Source organism: Mobula birostris, chromosome 1 (genome assembly GCF_030028105.1).
Source record: "Mobula birostris isolate sMobBir1 chromosome 1, sMobBir1.hap1, whole genome shotgun sequence".
NCBI lineage: Eukaryota > Metazoa > Chordata > Chondrichthyes > Myliobatiformes > Myliobatidae > Mobula > Mobula birostris.
The window spans coordinates 159,877,981-159,903,339 of record NC_092370.1 but is presented as its reverse complement, the minus strand read 5'-3'; the positions used below and the strand labels follow the sequence as shown (position 1 = coordinate 159,903,339).

The window sequence follows — 25,359 nt, the reverse complement described above, 5'->3', positions numbered from 1 at the left end:
GGGAGGCCTGGGTTAAATCAGCATTGTGGGTGGTTCGAAGGGACGGAAGGCCTAGGTTAAATCAGCATTGTGGGTTGGCTCAAAGGGCCAGGAGGCCTGGGTTAAATCAGCATTGTGGGGTGGCTCGAAGGGCCTGGGTTAAATCAGCGTTGTGGGGTGGCTCGAAGGGCCGGGAGGCCTGGGTTAAATCAGCATTGTGGGTTGGCTCAAAGGGCCAGGAGGCCTGGGTTAAATCAGCATTGTGGGGTGGCTCGAGGGGCCTGGGTTAAATCAGCGTTGTGGGGTGGCTCGAAGGGCCGGGAGGCCTGGGTTAAATCAGCATTGTGGGGTGGCTCGAAGGGCCGGGAGGCCTGGGTTAAATCAGCATTGTGGGTTGGCTCAAAGGGCCAGGAGGCCTGGGTTAAATCAGCATTGTGGGGTGGCTCGAAGGGCCTGGGTTAAATCAGCGTTGTGGGGTGGTGTGAAGGGCCGGAAGGCCTGGGTTAAATCAGCGTTGTGGGGTGGCTCGAAGGGCCTGGGTTAAATCTGTGTTGTGGGGTGGTGTGAAGGGCCGAGAGGCCTGGGTTAAATCAGCATTGTGGGTGGCTCGAAGGGCCGGGAGGTCTGGGTTAAATCAGCGTTGTGGGGTGGCTCGAAGGGCCGGGAGGCCTGGGTTAAATCAGCGTTGTGGGGTGGCTCAAAGGGCCTGGGTTAAATCTGCGTTGTGGGGTGGTGTGAAGGGCCGGGAGGCCTGGGTTAAATCAGCATTGTGGGGTGGTGTGAAGGGCCGGGAGGCCTGGGTTAAATCAGCATTGTGGGTTGGCTCGAAGGGCCGGGAGGCCTGGGTTAAACCAGCATTGTGGGTTGGCTCGAAGGGCCGGGAGGCCTGGGTTAAATCAGCATTGTGGGGTGGCTCGAAGGGCCGGGAGGCCTGGGTTAAATCAGCATTGTGGGGTGGCTCGAAGGGCCTGGGTTAAATCAGCGTTGTGGGGTGGTGTGAAGGGCCGGGAGGCCTGGGTTAAATCAGCATTGTGAGGTGGCTCGAAGGGCCTGGGTTAAATCAGCGTTGTGGGGTGGCTCGAAGGGCCGGGAGGCCTGGGTTAAATCAGCATTGTGGGGTGGCTCGAACTACTCTGAGCTCTATCTTTGTAACACACAAGCCGTTTTCTCACTGCATCAGAGTACTCTTGAAAATAAAATAACCAGCTTTCATATACCTGTTCGGTTGCATTTTCTCTCTTTCCCAACATCCAAATTAACCTACCCATCAAACAGCATCATCAACGTTGTGATCCCACTACCTTCCTGTAAGGAATTTGTATATTCACTCCGTGACTGCGTGGGTTTCCTCCAGGTGCTCCGGTTTCCACCCACCGCCCAAAGACGTACCGGTTAGTAGGTTAAGTGGTCATTGTAAATTGTCCCGTGATTAGGTGAGGGTTAAATTGGGGGTTGCTGGGTGGTATGCCAGATAGGCCTATTCTGTGCTGTATCTCAATAAATAAACCCAAGCCTCACTAAGGAATATTTTGTTTCTCCTATTCATCTCTCCCTAAACCAGGGGTTTCCGACCTTTTTTCTGCCACAGATCCTACCATTAACTGAGGAGTCTGTGCAACCCAGCTTGGGAATCCTTGCAAATTAGCCTGCGTTTGCTCTTTCCCACTTCTTCAAACTGAAACGTTAACCCTGGCTGTCTCTCTGCAGATGCTGCTCAGCCTGCTGAGTATTCCCAGTGTTTTCTGGTTAACTAAGGACGCCCTCTTGGCATCTCAAAGCTGCCCCTCTGTGCTGCTTGGGGAAGCAGGCCAGTCTCCCTGCAGTCTGGTTCCGCTGGGTAACAAAGGGACTGATGCGAGGATCAGGGGTTCCAGGCTCACACCTGGCCTTCAGCCTACTGTACGTAAAACTGCTCATCCTACCTACCCCTTTCAAGGTGGTGTAGACAGGAACCGTCACGTTCTTGTAGATGAGCTGAGTGAATGAGCCAGATGTGATACCTGCAGGAAGGTTCGACACTGGGGAACGGACAGAGAAACGGAGGAGGTTAACACAAGAACCAAGAGCCTGATGCTTGCTTTGCAAGACCCAGCCTAGATTGTCTTATTTCCAGAATTGCTGACCACCTTGGCTTGGTGTGTCACAACACCACGTTCCCCCCCCCCCTCCACCCCCAACATTGTCCCTTGTGTTTACAAAGACTTGTCCAACTACTCTACCAAGTTGCCCCATTGGGGAGCCAGGGCCAATGAGAACGGCTTCAAAGTTGGCCTGGGCAGGCCCCAGCAATGGCAGTGATGACAGCGAGTGGGGAGACAAGAGACCGTAGATGCACGAATCCAGAGCAACAGACAATCTGCAGGAGGAGCTCAGTACATCGAGCAGCACCTGCGGGGCAAAGAAACTGCCGATTCTTTGGGTTGACACCCTGCGTCTGGACCGAGAATCGAGAGGTGAGATGGCCAGTATAGAGAAGAAGGTGGTCAGAGGCAAGAAAGAATTCTGAGGTGGTTGGCGGACCTGGAAAGAGGTACGTGAGCAGGCAGGTGGTGCCAGGTAGGGATCGTGAGTAGGGGTAGAACTGAGAGACTGCCAGGTGAATGATAGATGGACGCAGACAAATGCAGGGCCATGGTTAGTGCGATGCCATTACAGCTCGGGGCATCAGAGTTCAATCCCAGCAATCCTCTGTAAGGAGTTTGTATCTCCTCCCTGTGGAATGTATGGGTTTTCTCCGGTTTCCTCCCACAGTCCAGAGGGACTGATCATTGAAAGTTGCTCCCCAGTTAGGCTACGGTAAAACCGAGGGGGTGTCGGGGATATTAGTTCAAAGGGCCAGAAAGAGGTACTTGGCGCTGCATCTCCAAATAAAAATAAATATGATTAAAAAAACAGAGGAAAAGGAGGAAAACAGATGGAACAAACACAAGAGAGGAATAAATAGTCGATGTCTTGGGCCAATATCCTTCATCAAGGCAGGAAAGGAGGGGAAAAGAAGCCAGAATAGGTAGGTGGGGGAGGGGAAGGAGTACAAACTGGGAGGTGATAGGTGGAACCAGGAGAGGGGATGATGGGTAGGTGGGGGAGGGGAAGGCGTACAAACTGGAAGGTGATCGGTGGAACCAGGAGAGGGGATGATGGGTAGGCGGGGGAGGGGAAGGCGTACAAACCGGAAGGTGATAGGTGGAACCAGGAGAGGGGATGATGGGTAGGCGGGGGAGGGGAAGGAGTACAAACTGGAAGGTGATAGGTGGAACCAGGAGAGGGGATGATGGGTAGGCGGGGGAGGGGAAGATGTACAAACTGGGAGGTGATAGGTGGAACCAAGAGAGGGGATGATGGGTAGGTGGGGGCGGAGGAGGGGAATAAAGTGAGAAGCTGGGATGTTAAAGTCTGAAGAAGGAGGAATCTGATAGGAGAGCAGAGTGGATCATGGGAGAATGGGAAGGAAGGAACCAGAGGGAGGTGAGAGACAGGTATGGAGAAGGAGTAAGAGGAGAGGCAGAATGGGGAATGGAAAAATAGAGAAGGGGAGGGTTTAGAAATTGCCAGAAGTTAGAGAAATCAATATTTGTCCCGCCAGATTGGAGGCCACTCAGACGGAATGTGAGGTGTTGTTCCCTCAGCCTGAGAGAGGCCTCATCGTGGGCAGTAGAGGCCATAGACCGACATATCAGAATGGGAATGCAAAGCAGAATTAATATTTTTCAGGTGGCCACCGGGAAAGCCCGGCTTTTTATGACGGATGGAATGTAAATGCTTGATGAAGTGGTCCCCTAATCTACATCTGGTCTCACCAATGTCAAGGAGGCTGCACCAAGAGCTCCAGAGACAGCTGATGACCCCAAGAGATTCACAGGTGAAGTGTCACTTCCCCTGAAAGGACCGTTCGGAAAGCCTCATTCTGGGAACAGATGTGGCAGAGATGGAAAAACTGAGAGAAAGGAATAGTATTTTTACAAGTGACAGGGTGGGAACAGATATAGCCATGAGAGTCAGTAGGTTTATAAAAGGTATCAGTGGATAGACTGTCTCCAGAGATGGAGACAGAGATTGAGAAAAGAGAGAGAGGTTTCCGAGATGAACTAGGTAAATCTGAGGGCAGGATGGAAGTTGCAGGTAAATTTGATGAAGTCAACGATCTCAACACATGTGCAGGTAGCAGCACCAATGCAGTCGTTGATGCAGCGCAGAAGGGGTTGGGATGCACTTCCATTGCAGACTTGGAACATGGACTGTTCCACGTAGTCAACAAAATGCAGGGTTTCTCCAGCAGCGTGCGTGTGTTCCTCCAGATTTCCAGCGTCTGCAGACTCTCGTGTTTACAAAACAGTGGGGGGTGGGAGGGGAGTGTAAAGATGGGAGCCAGCTGCTGGAGGGAACAAACAGTGCTCGATTGGGAATCCTTGGAGAGAGGTGAACGGCAGCTGAAACCAGACTGTGTGAAGTGAGAGGATGGAACCAGGAGGGGAGGGAGACAAAGATGGATGAAGGTTAGGGGGTTCTGGTGCCAGCTCAGCCATTGTTGCAAGCTCCCTGATGTGCAATTCCTACTTCTCCAAGGCCCTCTCTCAGGTCTCTTTCATCCTTTTGCCCATGGAGCTGGTCAGAACAAGGATGAGGATAGCATACACAGGAGTAGGAATACACCAACCAATCAGTCCCACAAGCCTGCTCTGCCATTTAACAAAGTCAAGGCTGACCTGGGAGACATCTACAGTAGGTGACCCTGCCGGAGGGTGAAGTGCAACGAAAAGTGCCCCACCAAGAGTGAAACAACTGACCACGCATCCAGACTTGACCCTCTGTTTCCACCTACCTCTCATCGTCTTTCACCTCCTTGCTTTCCACGAATCTATCTACGTTCAAGAACCCTGCCCACACCACCCTTCAGGGAAGAGAGCTCCAAAGACAAAAGCCAGCCTGTCCTCTCTACTTTATGCGGGCAATGCCTTCTTATGAAAGGGCGAGCCACAGCAGGAAGCGTCTCCCTATCAACAACTACCATGATCCTCCAGGAGGGGGAGCCACATTACTGGAAGATAAACCTTCCCCCCTTTCCTGCTGCTCCTGGCCACATGAAGTTAAACCAATCGGCTTGTCTGGACTTTGACTGCCTCCTGTCTCGGGGCGGGCTCTCTCCAGTGGAGCACAGCCACTTCCTTCCTGATCAACCCCGAATTAAGCATTGGTGATACCATCGGACCCCATCCTGCAAGGACCCAAAAGTCCGACACTCTGAAAACCCAAGTGAAAATCAAGGGAGCTGGAGGCTTACAGATCGGTTAAGTCAGTTGGAGGACTGAAATACCCATTCCTTTAGTACTTTCCAAGGTAATGGAGTCAGCCCTCTCCATCCTGATTGTGGTTACTGATGATGGCAGCTACAGGGGATTGAAAACTTCTTGGATTTCAAAAGCAGCTCCCTCCTTCCCTCCTTTGGTGGAGAGTGTAAGACGCCACAAAGCCATCAATTCCAGCTGAAAATAGTCAGGAGACAGAAATAGCACCTAATCACAAGGCAGACAGCAGAACTCTTGATCTTTTCACTGCTGTCGTTTTGCTTCCTTCAAAAATTATTGACCCAGTTCCAGCTCCGGTCTCCATCAGCCTGTTTATTTAGTGCTTTGACGCTGAGCTGATGCAGATTTGCCAGTGAACACAGCCTGCATACTTCAGGTTAATCGGGGATGTGGAGGGTGGAGCTTTCTGTCTGATTTGCAATGTGGGCTGCAGTGCTCGAGTGGAGACAGTCAGACCCGACAACCTGAGACTCCCATTCCCCTGGGAAAGCTGTTCCATTTGCACATCTCACAGTAGGGTACAGCGTGATACAGGATCTCTAGTCCACGATGTCCATGCCAGTCACGAGAGCAAGTTTAAATAATCCTGTCTGCCTTCCTGCAAGTGATCCACATTTCTCCATCCTCCACCTGTCCAAGTGTTCCTATTGCATTTGCTTCCGCAGCCTCCCCAAGGCTGTAGGTTCCAGGCTCTACAACATCCCAAGTTAGAAATCTGGACTTGCTTGACTTCTTTAAGCTTCCTCCTTCTTACCTTTAACCTATGACCTTTAGAATTTGATGTTTCCACTCTGGGGGAGAAAGACCATCTAGTCTGTCTGTGCCTCTCATAAAAATACATATTTCAAACAGGTTACCCCCTCACCACAGAAAGCAAAGCAAGTTTCTCCAATCCAAGCAACACACACAAAATGCTGGAGGAACTCAGCAGGCCAGGCAGTATCGATTGAAAAGAGTACGGTCGATGTTTCGGGCCGAGACCCTTCAGCAGGACTGGAAGTCAGAGTAAGAAGGTGGGGGGAGGGGAGGAAGAAGTACAAGGTGGCAGGTGATAGATGGAACAGAGAGAGTGGGAGGGTGAGCGGGGGAAGTAAAGAGCTGGGAAGTTGGTTGGTGAAAGAGATACAGGGCTGGAGAAGGGGGAACCTGATGGGAGAGGACGGAAGACCATGGAAGAAAGGGAAGGAGATGCACCAGAGGGAGGTGAAGGGCAGGTAAGGAGACAAGGTGAGAGAGGGAAAACTAAATGGGGGAATGGTGAAGGAGAGGGGGAGGGGCACTACCAGAAGTTTGAGAAATCGATATTCATGCCATCAGGTTGGAGACCATCTCTGCGGTTCTCTAATCAATGGTCTATTTAACCAAACCACTGGCCCTGGTCAGACAACTGGAGGCTCTTCACGCTGCACCACACAGCCCATTCAAAAGAGGCCCCCAACCCTGGTCAGACACATTCCTCAAGGCCCAATCTCATCTCACAACATCTCATCTTCAGCTGCCCCTGTATCCAGCTGCAGAACAGATGATAAGCAATTTTTCAGAGAAAAACAAAGAAAAGATGTGTTTGAATTGATCTTTCCCCCGGGTTTGTTTGACCAGCAGTGTGTGGGAGGTTAATCTATAGTTGCTCGAGACCTCCGGTGTTGTATCTAATGCAAGCTCTCATATACATGCTCTGGCTCTGCTTACAACATACTGACACACACACAGGACGTTCGTGCACTCGGACAGAGGCTTACATTCATGAACTGGGTGAGAGAAGCAGTATGTTACAAAAGACTCTTCAAAATGTCTATATAGTGTACAGAGGAGAGCATTCTGACCGACTACACCACAGCCTGGTAGAAAGGCCCACAGCACAGGATCACAAGAGGCTGCCAAGGGTTGTAGACTCAGGTTCATGAGCCCTAGAACACTTCCTTCTGAAAGACGTTGTTTACTCTATTTTTGCTGTACGTTTCACTGTATGTGACAAATAACCGTCTTTACCTGAACAAACACACTTACGTCTCTTAGAGGGGTTAGCTCCCAAGGTCACATCCGACATCCTCATGCCCGACTTTGCCAAGGCGTAGATCCGACCCTCCTGAAAAGGCAAGGGGATATGTTCATCGGAGGGCAACACTAATCCTGCGTCTGAAGTTAAAAAACTCATCCTGAATGAGTGCAGTGTGAGCGAAGGGTGTCACCGTACAGCCATCATGGTCCTTAACTACAATGAGCCAGCTGTGCGTCAGTGGGTTGCAACTTCTGCCCAAGGCCCAACTGGACACAGCAGAGGATGCAGACGCTGGAATCTGGAGCATGGAAACAACTGCTGGAGGAACTCCACGGGTCCAGCAGGATTTGCTGGGGGTGGGGGAGAGGGGGGAAGAAAATTGTCAGTGCCCTGATGAAATTTGACCCAAAAAGTTGTTGACTCCTACCTCTAGCCCAGCGTCCCCAAACCCCAAACAAGTGCCACTTGACGCACCGACTTCCTCATGCACCAAGACAGATTATTTGGAGCTCACAATGGCTAAATGATGGCAAATGTTAGAACAAGTATGCTTCCTACAAGCTTTCTCTATTACACCGCAAAAACTAAATCTGTCAAGGGTTTGAAGTTTTTGAGAAGGTCTGAGGCTTTGAAAGATTCTGAAGGAATGTATTTCTATAGGCAGACCATTCTGACTAAGACGCACAGAATTGGGAATGGGCTACCAATTAATTATCCAACCGTGTCTGGTATGGGTGAGTATCCTTCCATTTTCACCTCTGCAATCCATTCCCCCCTTATCCATCAGCTATAGATTCCTGGTCACGGTCTCAGGATACGGAACAAAGCATTTGGGACTGAGATGAGGCTCTCCTTCACTCAGAGAGTGGAGAACCTGTGGCATCCTCCAGCACAGTCAGCAGTGGAAGCCGATTTGGTGAATTTAATTACAGGGGTCGATAGATTTCTGGAGACAAAGGCACATGAGGATATGGTATTGAGACACAGGATCAGCTGTGATCACACTGAGTGACAGAACAGGCCAGGAGGGTCAAATGGCCTGCGCCTGCTCCCTTTACTGGTGATAACCACATTTCAAGTTTAAATTCTCAATTGGAACACCTTGCAGTGGTATTAATTACTCCACATAGTGGAAAAACTTCATTGCTCTATAATCAATAAAAATTCACTTCTCCCCAGATCACTGTTAAATCTTCTACTAAATTATAAATCAAATATAATCAAATTCTCATTGTAAAGCCAGTTAGTGCGACGCTATTACAGCTGGGGGGGGGGTTGGAGTTCATAGTTCAATTCCAGCATCCTCCCAATGGAATGCGTGGGTTTTCTCCAGGTGCTCTAGTTCCCTCCCACAGTCCAAAGATGTGCTGGCTGATTGGTCAGTCTAACTTGTCCCGTGATGAGGCTGGGGTTAAATCTCGGGTTGCTGGGCAGTGCAGCTTGAAGAGCCAGAAGGGCCTAGTCCACACTTTCTCAAAATAAATAAACTCATAGTCAAACAGAACTCGGACAACGGAGTATCTGTCGACCAGCAAACGCCCATTTCGTCTCATCCTCTTCTATTCTCTCCACGTTTTCTGCAACACCACACCCCGCCCCCACAGACGCACGCACACACACACACACACCCCACCCCCACAGACACAGACACACACACACACACGGTGATTGACATGGCCAATTAACCCGGCAACCCATACACCTTTCTGACGCGAGGGGAAATCCAAACTGCACGCAGACGGCACCCGTCGGGACTGAACCTGGATTATTGGAGCCGTTAGGCAGCAGCTCCACCAACTCTGCGGATAGAGAGCAGCAAAATATTTCCCAACCCCATTCTCCTGCTTAATCCTGGTAATTCTTAACCCCCTTACCAATCAAAAGCCTGTCCATTTCTGTCTTAAATTCTCCCAATTATTTGGCCCTTTATGGCATTCTTCAGTAATGATTTCCGCAGATTCACCACCTCATCCCAGTTGGAAGGCTGAGCCCTGAGCTCCAAGACTCTGTTACTCATGGGAACATCCTCTCCAAGTCCACTCCATCCAGGCCTTTCAGCATCCGGTCGGTATCAATGAGATCCTCACCCCCATCCTTATGATTTACATCAAGTACGGGCCCAGTGACATCATATGCTCCTCATAAGTAAGCCTGGGATCATTCTTGTGAAATTTTCTATACACAAAGCCCTTGTATGTGGGGAGAAGACATTCTGTGCACTGAACTATCCTTGGAGATAGGATTATGTACACAAACAAAGCATTCTAGAAATGTACATGGAGACAGCCTCTGTAACTACAGAGAACAGAGATTATAGTTACTGGGATTGGCCACTGTACTTTACTACAGAAGGGTGTCCAGCCTACACAAATGGATGCAGGGGAGACGATTCTCCAACCCCACAGATGGGAGGATGGCCACCATATGTAGAAAGAAAAGAATTCTACAGGAAAGACGTCCACAGAATAATTCTGATGCAGGCTTTTGACCCGAAACGCTGCAACGACTTCTCCCAACCCCTACAGATGCTGCTTGACTCCCCAAGTTCCCCCAAGGATTGTTGTTCCAGATTTCAGTGCCAGCAGTCTCATGTCTCCACAGAGGTCCTCGGACACACAGACTCCACCCTTCACCAAACCCAGTGTGTTTACAGAGATAGGTCTTTGTAACTATGGAGACTGGCCACCCTACAAGGCAGTCCAGACATGGACCTTGCTACATTCCCTCGCCTTCACCGGCTCAGCTCTTCCTGCAATTTTTCTTTTTTCTCCCAGATTCCAGGTTCCTTGAGGTTGTTATAGGCGGGGGCAGGGGTGGGGTGGGGTAATAGGGGCAAGCTCCCACTACCTATCCAATACTCCCAATGGCGAGCACCTCAAACAGCCTCTGACCACCAAGTCCAGCTCCTGGCCTTCACATGTGGCCTAACACTGAACCTGGCGGAACCATTTCTACTGACAGGAGAAAGGGGCAAAGGTGGGTTACTGGTGCCTTAAAACCAGTCACTTTGGGCAGATGGGGCACATCAGCCATGGTTGGCAGCTCATCTAGGAGAAGGAAAACTCTGATTTCAAACCTCCGCTGCCTTGGGGCTGTACCCACTCACGGGGAAGGCTTCGGCAGTAAACCCCAAGGAAAAAATCCAGAGCTGGACTTCCTAAGGCAGTCCCATGTTAAGCTCAGCACTGATTGACAACTCCTGCAACGCTGCTGCTACCAAACTGTATCGGTCTCTGCCGTTCCTTTGGGTTCATCGGGTGTGTGGGGAGGGGGAGCTTGCTACATGAGCAACAGCTTGCTCTCCATATCGTACTGCCCTGGCCTGTGTATCTAGACAGCTAGGCCGCATTATCCATGGTCAACCCTGACCGACAGAGGCCTCACTCAGGGTCCAGCACCTGCAGTGTGTCTTGTCCCAGGCTCTTTTACACAGTGACAAGCTGTTCTACAGAGAGAGGGAAGCCACTTGTGATCCTGGGAGAATTATCCTATAGACAAACCATTCTCCACTCTTCCCATGCCATTCCAAGCAAGACAAGGCACTAGACACACCCAGCCTGTCTGCAGACAGGGAGGTTACCCTGCAGAGAGGAGCAGATGATATCAAATTCAACACTCAATACTACTTTGCGAGAGAGATGACGTTTTGAACACAGACAGTTCATGGTGTATGTGTGAGCTGTCTTGCTATTGATGCTGTCTGTGGTGTAGTCACCCGAGTACAAGCGGGGCCTGTCGGGACTCGCCTGTGCTGCTGTCAGTCGGAAGCTCAGATCATTCACACAATAAGCAGCTTTGACAGGAATTAAATAGAAAGCCGAGACATGCCATTCCAGTAATTGTCCTTTTCCTGCCTTTTGGGAAGGAATGGCTTACACTTGTGGATTCTGACAGACGAGGACAAGGAGCTGCATCGTCGCCTCCTGTGTGTGAGCATAGTGGGGATGGGCTGCGGTGAAGGCAGTGGTGGGCGTGGGTGAGAGGGGGAGGGGCGTGGATGGGGGAGAGATGTGGATGGGGGGGACGTGGATGAGGGGGGGATGTGGATGGGGGGACGTGGATGACGGGGGCGCGGATGGGGTGCGCGGAGAGAGGGAGCAAGAGTTGGGAATCATGTCCCACTCAGCACTTGCCCAATTCCTCTGCCTATCACCAGGGCTGCGTTTCCTCACTGCCCACCATCTCATCTTGAGACCCAGTGAACTTTCCTGGTTAACTGAACACCTTTTAAAACAGTGAATTGACAGTGCGTTGGACTAATAACAAAGTACACCCAGTAACTCTGCAGGCCGGTCAGCACCAAACTCTACAGTGTGGATTAGTGGAAGTGTCCCGCACTCTGGGTTCACAGGGGCCCAGTACCCTGCCATATTAGAAACTGATGGGGGAGAGGCAATGTCATTGTAAATGGGGTGGGACCTTGTCACCTTGAGAGGGCAATTGAAAGATCTCCCTTACGTTGCTCGGCAATGTCAGAATAGACAGTTACACAGCCAGAGGGTAATACTAAGCCCCAGCGGATGTGGTTAGTGCCATGGTCTCACAGCTCCACCTGCCCGGGTACAAACCTAACCCAAGAGTTATTTGTGTGGGGTGCGCACGTTCTCACTGTGACTTGTGAGGGATTCCACACACCCCCACCCCAGGATTTCAGATTTCCCTGAAGTCCCCAAGTTGTGCGGGTTGGCAGATTAACCGGCCACTGAAAATAGCCAGTAGCGTGGGTGAGTGGTCGAACTGGGAGGAGATGATGGTCACGTGAGAGGGATGGGGTGATAGAAGAATGTTCTGGAATGGGAATGATGGGATTATACCATCATCCCATCATGATGGGATTAAGAGGAATAGATAGAGTGGATAGCCAGCGCCTCTACCCCAGGGCACCACTGCTCAATACAAGAGGACATGGCTTTAAGGTAAGGAGTGGGAAGTTCAAGGGAGATATTAGAGGAAGGTTTTTTACTCAGAGAGTGGTTGGTGTGTGGAATGCACTGCCTGAGTCAGTGGTGGAGGCAGATACACTAGTGAAGTTTAAGAGACTACTAGACAGGTATATGGAGGAATTTAAGGTGGAAGGTTATATGGGAGGCAGGGTTTAAGGGTCAGCACAACATTGTGGGCCAAAGGGCCTGTACTGTGCTGTACTATTCTATGTTCTATGATTCTTGAGGGCCAGCATAGACAATGGGTTGAATGGCCTTTGTATTTAGGACAATCCTGTCATCTTTTACTGGAAGACCGTTGCAGTGGGGAATGGTAAAGACACTTTATCCAGGTGGGTGGGGCTGACAGAGTTCCAATGTCTTTGTGGGGTTGTGGGGGGGTGCGGGTTAGAATCTACCTTGGGCAAAGGTCCGGGGAAGTAATCTTACCCATGAGGGAAAGCGATGCAGTGGTGGGGGTGGGGGCCTGCTGGTAGTAGAGACACGCCTGGAGCAGTCTGAGCCTGGGGACTCCAGCGGAAAGCGGGACGAGTCGTGGACGGCAGCGGGGGCCCACTCGTCTGTCTCCATCTGCTCGGAAACGTCGTCGATGTCCGTCTCCTGCAGCTGCACGGGTGGCGGTGGGACGGCTGCCGGCTTGAAGGGGGGGATGTCAATGGAGACGATGTGGTTGGGCCTCTCGGCGCCGGCCTGCGGCTGGCTGCAGTGTTTCTTCGCCAGCTGGATGCTGTCCCTGGGCACCAGCGGGGTCCTGACCTTGGGCAGAGTCATACTGGTTCCTGCGCTGCCTTCGCGGGTAGCCAGGCTCAGAGGGGCAGGTGCAGCAGCCTTGGGTCTGGGCGAGGGCAGCAAGGAGAGCAGGGGTGGCGGCCTGGCGGGGAGATGGAGGTCCGGTCCGTTGGTCTCGCTCAAGGAGTCCAGTCTTTGCCGGCGGAACACGGTGTGCTCCTCACAGGAGGCCTCCTTCTGCACGGCGGACGGTGGGGCCGACCCGCTTTGGGCATCCAGGGCCGCTCTCAGGACTTCCTTGGCCGCCCTCTGCGGCCTGGCGTGCTCAAGCCTCACTCCCCCGCTCTCCGGGTTGCCCGCCGACTGCTGCGACTCGCCCCCGTGATCCCAGACGTCCGGGCCGGATGCTGCTGGGGTCAGACTGCAGACGCATCGACCGGCTTCCCCGGCTGGACTTCCTTCCGCTGCCGGCTCGCTTCCCTCCTGACACAGCTCCTTCTTGTCCTCAGGAGGAGGCCTCGCGGCTTGGTCAGGCTTCCCTGGCGGAGTGGGGGGCCGAGGAGCTGGGGGCGCAGGAGGAGAACCAGAGACCTCTGTCACACCAGTCACCAGCCTTTTGCCTTGTAAATCTGTTCAACAGAAAAACAATCCTGTTACTGACAACCACGACAGCCAGAGGTGCCACCTCTCTGTGATGGGGGTTGGTTGCTGGCAGGTTACGGAGTTATAAAGCACAGAAACAGGCCCTTCGGCCCAACTCTTCCATGTTGACCAAGATGTCCAGCTACGCTGGTCCCATTCACCCATGTCTGGCCTACATCCTGCCAAATCTTCGCCATGTATATACCCGTGCAAGTGTTTTTCAAATGTTGTTAATGTACCTGCCACAACCACTTCCTCTGGCAGTTCATCCCATATACGGGCCATCCCCGGAATGACAAAGTTGCCCTGCAGGGTCCTGTTAAATCCACCCCCTCTCCCCTTAAGCCTATGCCATCTAGTTCTCAATTCCCCAATCCTGGAGGGCTGGGGCTGCACAATCACACTTCTCTCTCGCCATTGGCTCGACTGCATCCAAGGATTCCAGCAGGGTATCGGACAATAGCTTCAGCATCTACAGGCCAGGCTGCCCTGCCCTTGGGTAGAATGCCAGGGACATCGTGGGAGTGGATGGGAGGTGGGGAAGGTCAGTGTGCAGAGATAGAGGGGGGAGTTTGTGATGGCAGTGGAGCAGGGTATTACAGTGTCCTGGGAGAGCAGAGTTGGGATTCTGAAGGGGGGGGCATGGCCAACCTGCATTGTGATGGGAATGGAGGTGCTGGACAACAATGGTGTTTGGGCTGTGATAGGACAAAGGACAGGAAGGAAGGGATGGGTGTTAAGTTTTAGCATAATTCAGAGGGCAGACAAGGATAACAGTCCAAACCCCTCTCCACCTCCCCACCCCAACTCAGATATCCAAATTCCACCTACCCCCTTTCATGATTGGCACTGTTCTCACTCAGTCCTTGCTGGGGGAGCAGGGTACAGTGGGTGGGGAGTGGGTAGGGGGCAACTGTTTCACTCTGCATCGCATGTAAAACTCCACCTATGGAGCTTACAAATCTGTACTTTTTGTACTAGTCAGTCCATAAGATATAGGATCAGACACTGGCCATTCAGCACATCGAGTCTGCTCCACCATTCCAGCCACAGCACTTGAAACCATCTTCATCTAAACCAAGCAACACACATCTAAGTTGCTGGTGAACGCAGCAGGCTAGGCAGCATCTCTAGGAAGAGGTGCAGTCGACGTTTCAGGCCGAGACCCTTCGTCAGGACTAACTGAAGGAAGAGTGAGTAAGAGATTTGAAAGTTGGAGGGGGAAGGGGAGATCCAAAATGATAGGAGAAGACAGGAGGGGGAGGGATAGAGCCAAGAGCTGGACAGGTGATAGGCAAAAGGGATACGAGAGGATCATGGGACAGGAGGTCCGGGAAGAAAGACAAGGGGGGGGAACCCAGAGGATGGGCAAGGGGTATATTCAGAGGGACAGAGGGAGAAAAAGGAGAGTGAGAGAAAGGATGTGTGTATAAAAATAAATAACGGATGGGGTACGAGGGGGAGGTGGGGCATTAGCGGAAGTTAGAGAAGTCGATGTTCATGCCATCAGGTTGGAGGCTACCCAGACGGAATATAAGGTGTTGTTCCTCCAACCTGAGTGTGGCTTCATCTTTACAGTAGAGGAGGCCGTGGATAGACATGTCAGAATGGGAATGGGATGTGGAATTAAAATGTGTGGCCACTGGGAGATCCTGCTTTCTCTGGCGGACAGAGCGTAGGTGTTCAGCAAAGCGGTCTCCCAGTCTGCGTCGGGTCTCGCCAATATATAAAAGGCCACATCGGGAGCACCGGATGCAGTATATCACCCCAGCCGACTCACAGGTGAAGTGTTGCCTCACCTGGAAGGACTGTTTGGGGCCCTGAATGGTGGTAAGGGAGGAAGTGTAAGGGCATGTGTAGCACTTGTTCCGCTTACAAGGATAAGTGCCAGGAGGGAGATCAGTGGGGAGGGATGGGGGGACGAATGGACAAGGGAGTCGCGTAGGGAGCGATCCCTGCGGAATGCAGAGAGAGGGGGGGAGGGAAGTCCGCCAGAGAAAGCGCACCTACGCTCTGTCCGCCAGAGAAAGCAGGATCTCCCAGTGGCCACACATTTTAATTCCACATCCCATTCCCATTCTGACATGTCTATCCACGGCCCCCTCTACTGTAAAGATGAAGCCACACTCAGGTTGGAGGAACAACACCTTATATTCCGTCTGGGTAGCCTCCAACCTGATGGCATGAACATCATCTTCTCTAACTTCCGCTAATGCCCCACCTCCCCCTCGTACCTCATCTGTTACTTATTTTTATACACACATTCTTTCTCTCACTCTCCTTTTTCTCCCTCTGTCCCTCTGAATATACCCCTTGCCCATCCTCTGGGTTCCCCCCCCCTTGTCTTTCTTCCCGGACCTCCTGTCTCATGATCCTCTTGTATCCTCTTTTGCCAATCACCTGTCCAGCTCTTGGCTCCATCCCTCCCCCTCCTGTCTTCTCCTATCATCTTGGATCTCCCCCTCCCCCTCCAATTTTCAAATCCCTTACTCACTCTTCCTTCAGTTAGTCCTGACGAAGGGTCTCGGCCTGAAACGTCGACTGTACCTCTTCCTACAGATGCTGCCTGGCCTGCTGCGTTCACCAGCAACTTTGATGTGTGTTGCTTGAATTTCCAGCATCTGCAGAATTCTTGTTGTTTGCGTTTTCATCTAAACCAACTCCACCATTCTTTAATAAAACACTTAAGGTTTTCAGCCTCCTTAACCTGTTCCTACATTCAATTCAATCATTGCTGAGTTGCAGTTTAATTTCACTTGCACCCTGACCCAGTAAGACAATCACCAGTCTCCATTTGGTTTAAACACCCTCCTTTGGAAGGAAAACGACATGCAGGTTTTCATTAACTCCAGTGAAAATGCCTTTCCTGCCTTCTTGGCTAAGTGTCTAGTTCTCATTTAAAGATTACATTCACATTGAGTTTCACTCACCAGAGGAAATAGAATCTTTCCCCACCTGTCTATTCCATCTTTCGATTGTGACTGTTACTATTATTTTAAACACAAATTAAATTTATGCAACGTTTATCTTTTCCCCTCAGGAACTACCTCCTGGTGATTTCCTTATTCTTTGTCCTCTCAACTGTCCCCAACCTGACAGATCCCGTGCAGAGCAGTGCTCGGTTTCTGAATGACACAAGGAGAGCTCTCTTGACAGAACACCACTCCCTCTGTAAGCTGAACGCTAGGGATGAGAATAACGACTGGGAAATCGGCACACACAGGTCCTTCCCTCAGGTTATAAACAGCCAACCTATGTACAGCCCACTAATACAACAGGGTGTTAGGGAGACCGGCAACGTGAGGCTGCAGGCATCCTCTGGTATGTGGGAACCGAATTTATGGTCACAATCACAACTTACGAAGAGGTAATGAAGATTTCTCAGGAACAGTGAAATAACCTGGGGAGGAGCATACTGAAGTGTAGAAATATCCCGTACGTGAGACTCAACCTCATGCACAGCTGGTTTCCCCAAGTTCAGCATTCAGTTAGACGATCGTTCCTTATCTTACTGATTGACAGAGGCTGGTTGGCAGGCTGAATGACCAACCTCAGCTCCAGTTCAATTTACCCCAAGCTTTTATAGAAACTTTGAGAACACACGTGCTGGGCTCAACTTTGAAAAAAAGTTTGTGTGAAGAACATCTTGGTCACTATATATTGCGTCCAGTGTGCTGGTGAGTGGTAGAGGCTTGGGTTGTGGGGGGGTAGGAATGGAGAAATTATAGGAACTTGGGGAGAATAAAATGGAGTGGTGTAAATTGGTGCTTGAAGGTTATCATGGATTCAGTGGGCTGAAGATAGTTTCTCTCTGTCCCTAACTCCCAGCCTAACACAAGCAGAAAATAGATCTTACTTAGTTTGCTAAGGTGGGGGAGAACTCACAGCCATTGTTTTTGCAATTTGACAAACAAAAGAAAATCCATTTGTTCCGAACCTTCCCTCATTTCCCTCAGTGGGAAACAAAAAACAAAATTGCACTATCCCTCCTCATCCAAGTGGTGAACAATATCAGAATCAGAATCTCTTTATTGCCAGTACTGTATGTGAGACAGACCAGAATTGATTGTGGTTTGGTGCCAAGCATAAAACACAGGACAGACAACACAATAGTGTCTAACAGTTTACAAGACAACAGTGCAAACAGCCATCAGCAATCAATTCACAGAACAGTTACATGCACAAACGTCAATAATCAAACTTAAATAAATGTGAATGTACAAGCAGACGTAATAATTCTCTGCAGGACTAGGAGAGCAGGAAAGACCACTGAACGGACATTGTATAGGGACAGAGGGTTATTACACCTGAGTGAGTTTTGGTGAGAAGGAGTCAACAATAACTGATCGGTCCAATTTAAGGTTAACATTCCTACCAGTTAATCTCTAGTTACTGAATAACAAGCCATGGATTACATGTCAGAGTTGTAAATCGATCTCTGGTTTCTAATGAGTCGTTTAGTCATATGGAATATTATGGGAAGCAGTCAAACATTAAACTCCAAGATTAAGCATTCCTGAAACCACTAAATGTATCAATGCTCAGCTTCTCAGCTGGTACCCACTGATGTCCTTCAGTGTTTTCTTCACTGAGATTGTCTTTTTGGGGATAACCAGAAGGTGAACGAGTTCATTCATTACTTCCACTAGGCGGGGTGGGGGAGAGAGGGAATACAGGGAGAGCTGCTCCTTTTCAACACCCTTAGACAAACTAAAAAGCCCCCCTGTCTCTCCACCTCAAAACACACTCTGGTCTTGAGGTCTCTTCCCTTGACACAGTGTCAGTAACGCTCTTTGTTCACACATCACACGTCAGTTATTGGGAAAAAGTTTCACTATTGGAGAAGTTATAAACCAAGGCACTTGACAAGATTTGACAGGGATAAAGAGAGTCAATATGTCTACGGGAAAGGAAAATTATGTTTGATAAGTATTAACAGGCAAGACAAAAAGTTTACTGGTATTTCTTAAATATTCAGGTGATACATATGGCTCTTTGGGTGGGAGGAAGCTACTTTAGGGTTGGAAAAAGTCTGCTTTCAGTCTGGGAAGCAGTGACAACATAGGGGTGTGAGGAAATAGATGCAGGAGTCAGAGCTGGGGCCTCAGTTACTGGCAGCACAGTGATGCAGCCGGTAGAGCCAATGCCTCACACTTCCAGTGACCCAAGTTCAACACTGAACTCTGTGTGAGGTTTGGGGCACTCTCCCGGTGACCATGAGGGTTTCCTCCGGATGTCTGTGTTTCCACCCAGATCCAAAAGATGTGCAGGCTGGTTGGCTAATTGGCCAGTGCAAATTGCCCCAAGTGTGCGAGTGGGAGGGAGAAAGTGGGGAAGGGAGTTGAGAAAAGGGAAAGCAATGGGATTAATACAAGATCAATGCAAATGGGTGACTGTCAGCCATGCCTCTGGAATGCATAGGTTAAAGGGCTGTACCACTGTGAACATTAATCATCCAAGTTATTGGTTTAGATAAGGGTGGGGATGAGTTATGAAGGGGGCACCAAAATTCTAAAAGGCGAATTATGCAATTGGACAAGAAGATGGCTGAAAGAGAGATATTAAATTCAGGTATGAAGAATGGGGAAAGGAACAGTTTATTTTAAGTGAAGAGCAAGTATTAAAAATGTTGATGGCCCAAGAGATTTGGGTGCCAGTAGATTAATAAATAATAGGAGTAGGCTATTCGGCCCCTTAAGCCTACCGCACCATTCAAAACAATCATGGCTGATCTGCCTCAGGCTCACCTGCTCAGCTGTGCCAAGTTCCCACAACCCTTGATTCCCTGATCTGCCAAAAAAGCATCGACGTCCCCTGTGTATCTGTAGCAGAACTAGAACACCTCAGCCAAACCTGGAGCTGTCCATGTTAAGTAAGGAAATAACCTTGAATTTTATCCTGCAGGGCCTGGATTTCTTCAGCTTGCTTGCGGCTAGTCACTTTCAGATGGTAGTTCTCAAATTCCAACTATAACAAAAAGCAGAACAAGAAAGAAGGGAATGTCATTGTTGTTTTGTAAGTTCCAAAACATTCAACTAATTAGAAGAAATTCGTGGGACCAGGAATGCGAGTCTAACTTCGCGTTTCACTTTCAGCGAGGCACGCGCTCATGGTGCGCCATGACGTGTGCAATTCATGTATTTTTACATACAATCCATAATGGATTATTGAAACCAACAAGAATGCTTAATCAAACTATATATTTACAATATTACTCATATGCTACTGAAATATTAAATACCAGGCAGGGTTTACATCTAACAACAACTTTTTTGTTGCTTTTGATTTCCAGATCGATTAAAATTAGTTCCAAAAAAATAAAATTCACACCTTGTTCATTTGGAAGGGGGATATTTCTGTTGCATTGAAGATTACACGTCACAGTCTCCCCTGCTTAGCTATAAACCAACTCAATATAGAATGCATCTCAACAATATACACAGTACACTATACAATACAAGTACTACAGACATCCACAACATAGTAAATTTTAATTGCTGTGGAGGATTTCTTACTCTTGAGGGATAATGTCTTTCGTGACAAAGGAGGTCACTCGGCTTGGGAGGCGAGACTTGTGACTGTGAAACAATCTCAGGTTCTGGGGCCTCCTCCATGTTAATTGTAGGAGCTGACTCTGGGACTGCAGGAAATGGTTCTGATAGCTCAGGACACCTTTCTTTTTCATTTTTTCACTTCCAGTTTGTGCATCTTGATCTTGGGAAGGCACATTTAATTCACTGGAGTATTCTCTTATTAATCCCTCTCTTGCTGCTGTTATGATCTGATCTCTCCTCTTCATTTCCTTATCCACAACATCACCTGACAAATCCTCCGTTTTTGTATCTCCACTGACTCCTTTCTTCTTGGTCTTCCATTCATCTAGCCGGGCTTTGGTTTAGCATCTACTTTGACAAGCAGCTTTTTTGTCTCCCACTTGAAGTTCATGCAATAACCTTAATGCATGCAGAGTCAATTCTGGTTCTTTATATTCACAAAAGCTGAATGCTACAATCATCCTGAAGCTCCTTGAATGCTTCCAACTGAAAACCAAGCCACATTTTGCAAATAACTGCCTGATTAATACATCAGAAGCTTTCTCAGTTACATTGCCTACAAAAACTGATTTTATCACTTTTATGCTTCTTCTGAACAGCATGGTCCTTCGTTAAGCTTTCCAACCAGAGGCGCAGAGGGTCGCACCGAGACCCATTTGCAGGGCTCTGTTGGGCCATAGTTCACGAGTACAGCATGAAGACAGTTGTGGTATCATCCAGTACCTTTTTAAAATTTGCTTCCAGTTGACTGCATTTGGATAACACATACAAAAAATGCTGGTGAACACAGCAGGCCAGGCAGCATCTCTAGGAAGAGGTACAGTCGACGTTTCGAGCCAAGACCCTTCGTCAGGACTAACTGAAAGAAGAGCAAGTAAGAGACTTGAAAGTGGGAGGGGGAAGGGGAGATCCAAAATGATAGGAGAAGACAGGAGGGGGAGGGATGGAGCTAAGAACTGGAAAGTTGATTGGCAAAAGGGATACAAAGCTGGAGAAGGGGGAGGATCATGGGACGGGAGGCCAAGGGAGAAAGAAAGGTGGAGGGGAGTCCAGAGGAAGATGGAGAGCAGGCAAGGAGTTATAGTGAGAGGGACAGAGAGAGAAAAAGAGAGGAACGGGGGGGGGGGAGATAATAAATAAATAAGGATGGGGTACAAAGGGGAGGAGGGGCATTAACGGAAGTTAGAGAAGTCAATGTTCATGCCACCAGGTTGGAGGCTACCCAGACGGAATATAAGGTGTTGTTCCTCCAACCTGAGTGTGGCTTCATCTTTACAGTAGAGGAGGCCGTGGATAGACATATCAGAATGGGAATGGGATGCGGAATTAAAATGTGTAGCCACTGGGAGATCCTGCTTTCTCTGGCGGACAGAGCGTAGGTGTTCAGCAAAACGGTCTCCCAGTCTGCGTCGGGTCTGGCCAATATATAGAAGGCCACATCGGGAGCATCAGACACAGTACATCTGTATTTGGATTTTCAGTTAAGTTGTAGTTGTCTCAGCCAATCATATCCCGCCAATGCTGGCCCCCCTGTTTTTGCCACATTCAAGCCCAATATGGCTTGTTAGTTGTTGTATCTCACTGATACGAATGTCATTCCCACAGCAATTATCCTTTCTCCACTACAAGTTGTTATTTGGATATCTGCAGGCTTCAGGTTATTATCTTTGAAATGCTGTTCAAACTAATTTTGTAGAATGAATGAAATAGCCAAGTCTGGGTCCAATTCCATTTTAATTAATATGCTGTTCACTTCTGGTGTAAGCCATATTGCCTGTCTATTGCTAGTGTTCACATTATAAACTTCAAGTCCTGCTTCATATTCATCATATCACTTACAGACATCTCACCTCTCCTGGAAGTTCCGGGAGTCTCCCGCATATTAATAGTGGCTCCCTGATGCCCACAAATTATATACAATCTCACGGAAATTGATTTTTTTGAGAGTGAATGAGCGAGAGAAAGAGTGTGAGAGCGAGAGAGAGAGAGAGAGAGAGAGAGAGCGCGAGAGCAACCACAAGAGGGGGAGAGAGAGACAGCCAGCGAGTGCGCCATGGCAGAGTGTTCCAAAAAAGAAAATATAAAACATACGTCATCCCAGACTACACTAAAGTGTACCCCTGCCTAATAGGGGTCAAAAATAATGACAGTATTGCTCACTGCACTGTTTGCAACAGTGACTTTTCTATTGCCCATGGTGGGTTAAGACTGTAAAAGACATGTTGAGGTGAGTTTAACAGGTGCCATCCATTTATTAGCATAGCTAACGTTATTTAAACTAGCTGGCTAGCTGCTAAGGAGCTACTCTATTGCAGACATCCCACCTCTCCCGGAAGTTCCAGGAGTCTCCTGCAAATTGATGGTGCTACCTCCCTGAAATGAGTTTTTGCAGGGTGGGATGTCTGTCATTGGCATTTTCATCAACAGCATGCAGATTGGTGTTCTTTTTGAAACTGCAACTTGACTTTTTAGCTTTTCCTCTTCGCTGTGTGCCTGACATGCTCTTTGTTACACTTTCTGCAAGTTTCACCTTTAAACCTGCATTGGTGTGCTGTATGTGAGCCCCTGCCACAACAGTAACACAGTTTGTTTGGCCAGGCCGGTTTCTATTTAGACGTTGCAATTTTGTTCACCCTCATTTTCACTCCTGACTGCAACTCAATTGTGTCTTTGTCTGCTGTTTCCATTGATACAGCAACTTCAATTGCTCTTTTAAATGCAAGTTGCACTTCCGTTAGGAGCCATTTTTGAATGCTTCCTTGTAAGATTCCACAAACTAAATGATCTCTCAGTGTATCATTGAGCCCATCACTGAACTGACAATGATCAAACAATCTCTCCAATTCAGCCACATACACTGAAATGGACTCCCCTTTCTTTTGATTCTGCTTATGAAACCTAAAGTGTTCTGCATTCAACAATCATTTCGAACCTAAATATTCCTGTATTACTTTGATGCTATTAGCAAAACTTATTTCAGCTGATTTGGTAGGAGCAGTCAAACTTCTAAGCAAACTGTAAGCGCTTCCACCCAATGCACTCAGCAAAAGCAGTTTTTCATTGGCTATTCTATTTGTTTTAAAATATTGCTCAATTAGCTCAGTATACACGAGCCAGTTATCTCTGTGCAATAGAACGTGTCTATCCTTCCGATGTAGCTAGTAATTTTAGTTTTTTTTAAATTTAGAATTATTACCCAATACTCACTGTTCATGAACCCGTGAACTCTTGCACTCCCTGCCTTTTTTTTTAAAAACTCTGTCATCTTTGGTGAAGAAAACACGCTGCTCTGAATAAAAAAAATGTACAGCACTTTTCTTTTCAAATGACCCTTTTTTGCTGCTCTCTTTTTAATTTGAATATCTCACTGTGCTCCAGCAGGTAGGTAGTCGTCTTGAGTTCATTTTAAAACTAACTCATCACCACTGTTATGCTGTGTGAACTCCAAAACATTAAACTAATTAAAAGAAAGACACAGGACTGGGAATGCAAGACTTTGTTCTTTTTTTTTTACTTTAAGCAAGCCGCACGCTAATCACGTGGTAGCATCATAACGTGTGCAATTCAGGTATTTTTACATATCCCATAATGAATTATTTAAGTGAACAAGTATGCTTCGAACAATATATTTACAATATTACTGAAATATTGTGTTGACTCATCATTATGTAACGTCATTCACTTATCACAACCTGCTCCACCCAATCCTGGACCACTCTGTATAATTCTATTTTTCTTTATGACAAAGGAGGCCATTCATCCATTGAGTCTATGCTGGCTCTCAGAGCAATGCCATCAGTACCATTCCTCACTTATTTCCCTGTAACCAAGTTTCTCTGACATTTCCACCAATTCCATCGTCTCACTTGGGCTACACTGCACTGACTAATTAACCCACCAGCCAGCAAGAGGGGGGAAACTGGAGTACCCAGAGGAGATTCACGCAGTCAATCTCCACAGAAACCTCACCGACAGCGCCGAGGTCAGGATCACTGTATTGTTGACCAAGTGCTAACTCATACAGGGTGCTGTTTGCAGGAAGATCATTCCTTGCACCATCCACTCTGTCATACTTTGTCCCACTCTGATATTTTATGCTCGTCACTGTATTTATCAAGACATTTAATTTTAATTTTTGTACTGTTTATTCTGGGAATATCAGGAAAACATCATTCTGGTGTTTATGACATTAAATTAACCCGAATCTAGACTCCAGCACTTTCATACCATTCTTGTTGGGCTAACTCCTCTGTGTTTCCCGTTTTACATACCTTCCTTTAAAAAACAGTTCCCAGCACCCCCAACTTCAAATCTACGAAAATCATTCCATAATCTACAGCTAATTAGAAGATGACAACCAATGCATCCACCATTTCCATGGCAACCTCTGAGAACTCTGGGATGCAGGTCATCTGGCTCTCAGGATTTATTGGCTTTCAGTACCATTAATTCCCCCAGCACTTTTCTATTTATGAAGACTAATTTCCTTTCTTTACACAGGACTCCTGATCCACTACACAGGACAACGTGCTTGAGATTAACTCACCCTCTCATAGTTCTGAGCGGAATAGATGTGAGGCCCCACACTGCAGTCCTCCCCACTGTCCCAGAGCCACCACTGCCATTTGAGCTCTGAATCAGAATCACCTTTATTATGACTGAAACAGGCTGTGGAATTTTGTTTAGCAGGAGCAGGTGAGTGTAACGCATGAAAATTACAAAGTTACAGAAATTATATATAAAAAAAGATCAAAATGAAAGCAAAAAAAGTGAGGAATGTTTGTGGGTTCAGAAATGATGGCGGCGGGGAAGCAACTGTTCCTAAAACAGCGAGTGTGCATCGTCAGGCTTGTGTACCTCCTCCCCGATGGTAGTAATGAGGAGGGCTTATTCTGGTTGGCGAAGGTCTGTAACGATGGATGCCCCCTTCGTGAGGCATCACCTTTTGAAGATGAGCAAATGATTGAGCTGGCCAACCCATGCAGCTTTTTGTCGATCCTGTGTACGGCAGTCTCTATACCAGATGGTGATACAGCAGTGAGAGTGCTCGCCACGAAACATCGGTAGATATTTACTAGTCTTTGGTGACACACAAAATCTCCCCAAGCTCCTGATGAAGTACAGCCAGTGGCGTGCCTTTGTGATTGCATCAATGTGGTGGGTCCAGGAAAGATCGCTGAGCTGTCGACACCCAAGAACTTGAAACTGCT

At 48.4% G+C, this 25,359-nt stretch overlaps 1 protein-coding gene across 2 annotated transcripts in view; it reads right to left on the bottom strand.

Moving 5' to 3' along the window:
* plekhh1 (pleckstrin homology domain containing, family H (with MyTH4 domain) member 1) overlaps positions 1–25,359 on the bottom strand; it is a 283,094-nt gene that overhangs the window by 189,411 nt on the left and 68,324 nt on the right. For both annotated transcript variants that reach the window (XM_072265032.1, XM_072265024.1), the window contains exons 6-9: positions 19,481–19,562; positions 12,654–13,582; positions 7,290–7,368; positions 1,906–1,997 (exon numbers count right to left, since the gene is read on the bottom strand). In XM_072265032.1, the coding sequence (XP_072121133.1) occupies positions 1,906–1,997; positions 7,290–7,368; positions 12,654–13,582; positions 19,481–19,562 (1,182 nt within the window). The remainder of the gene's footprint in view (positions 1–1,905; positions 1,998–7,289; positions 7,369–12,653; positions 13,583–19,480; positions 19,563–25,359) is intronic.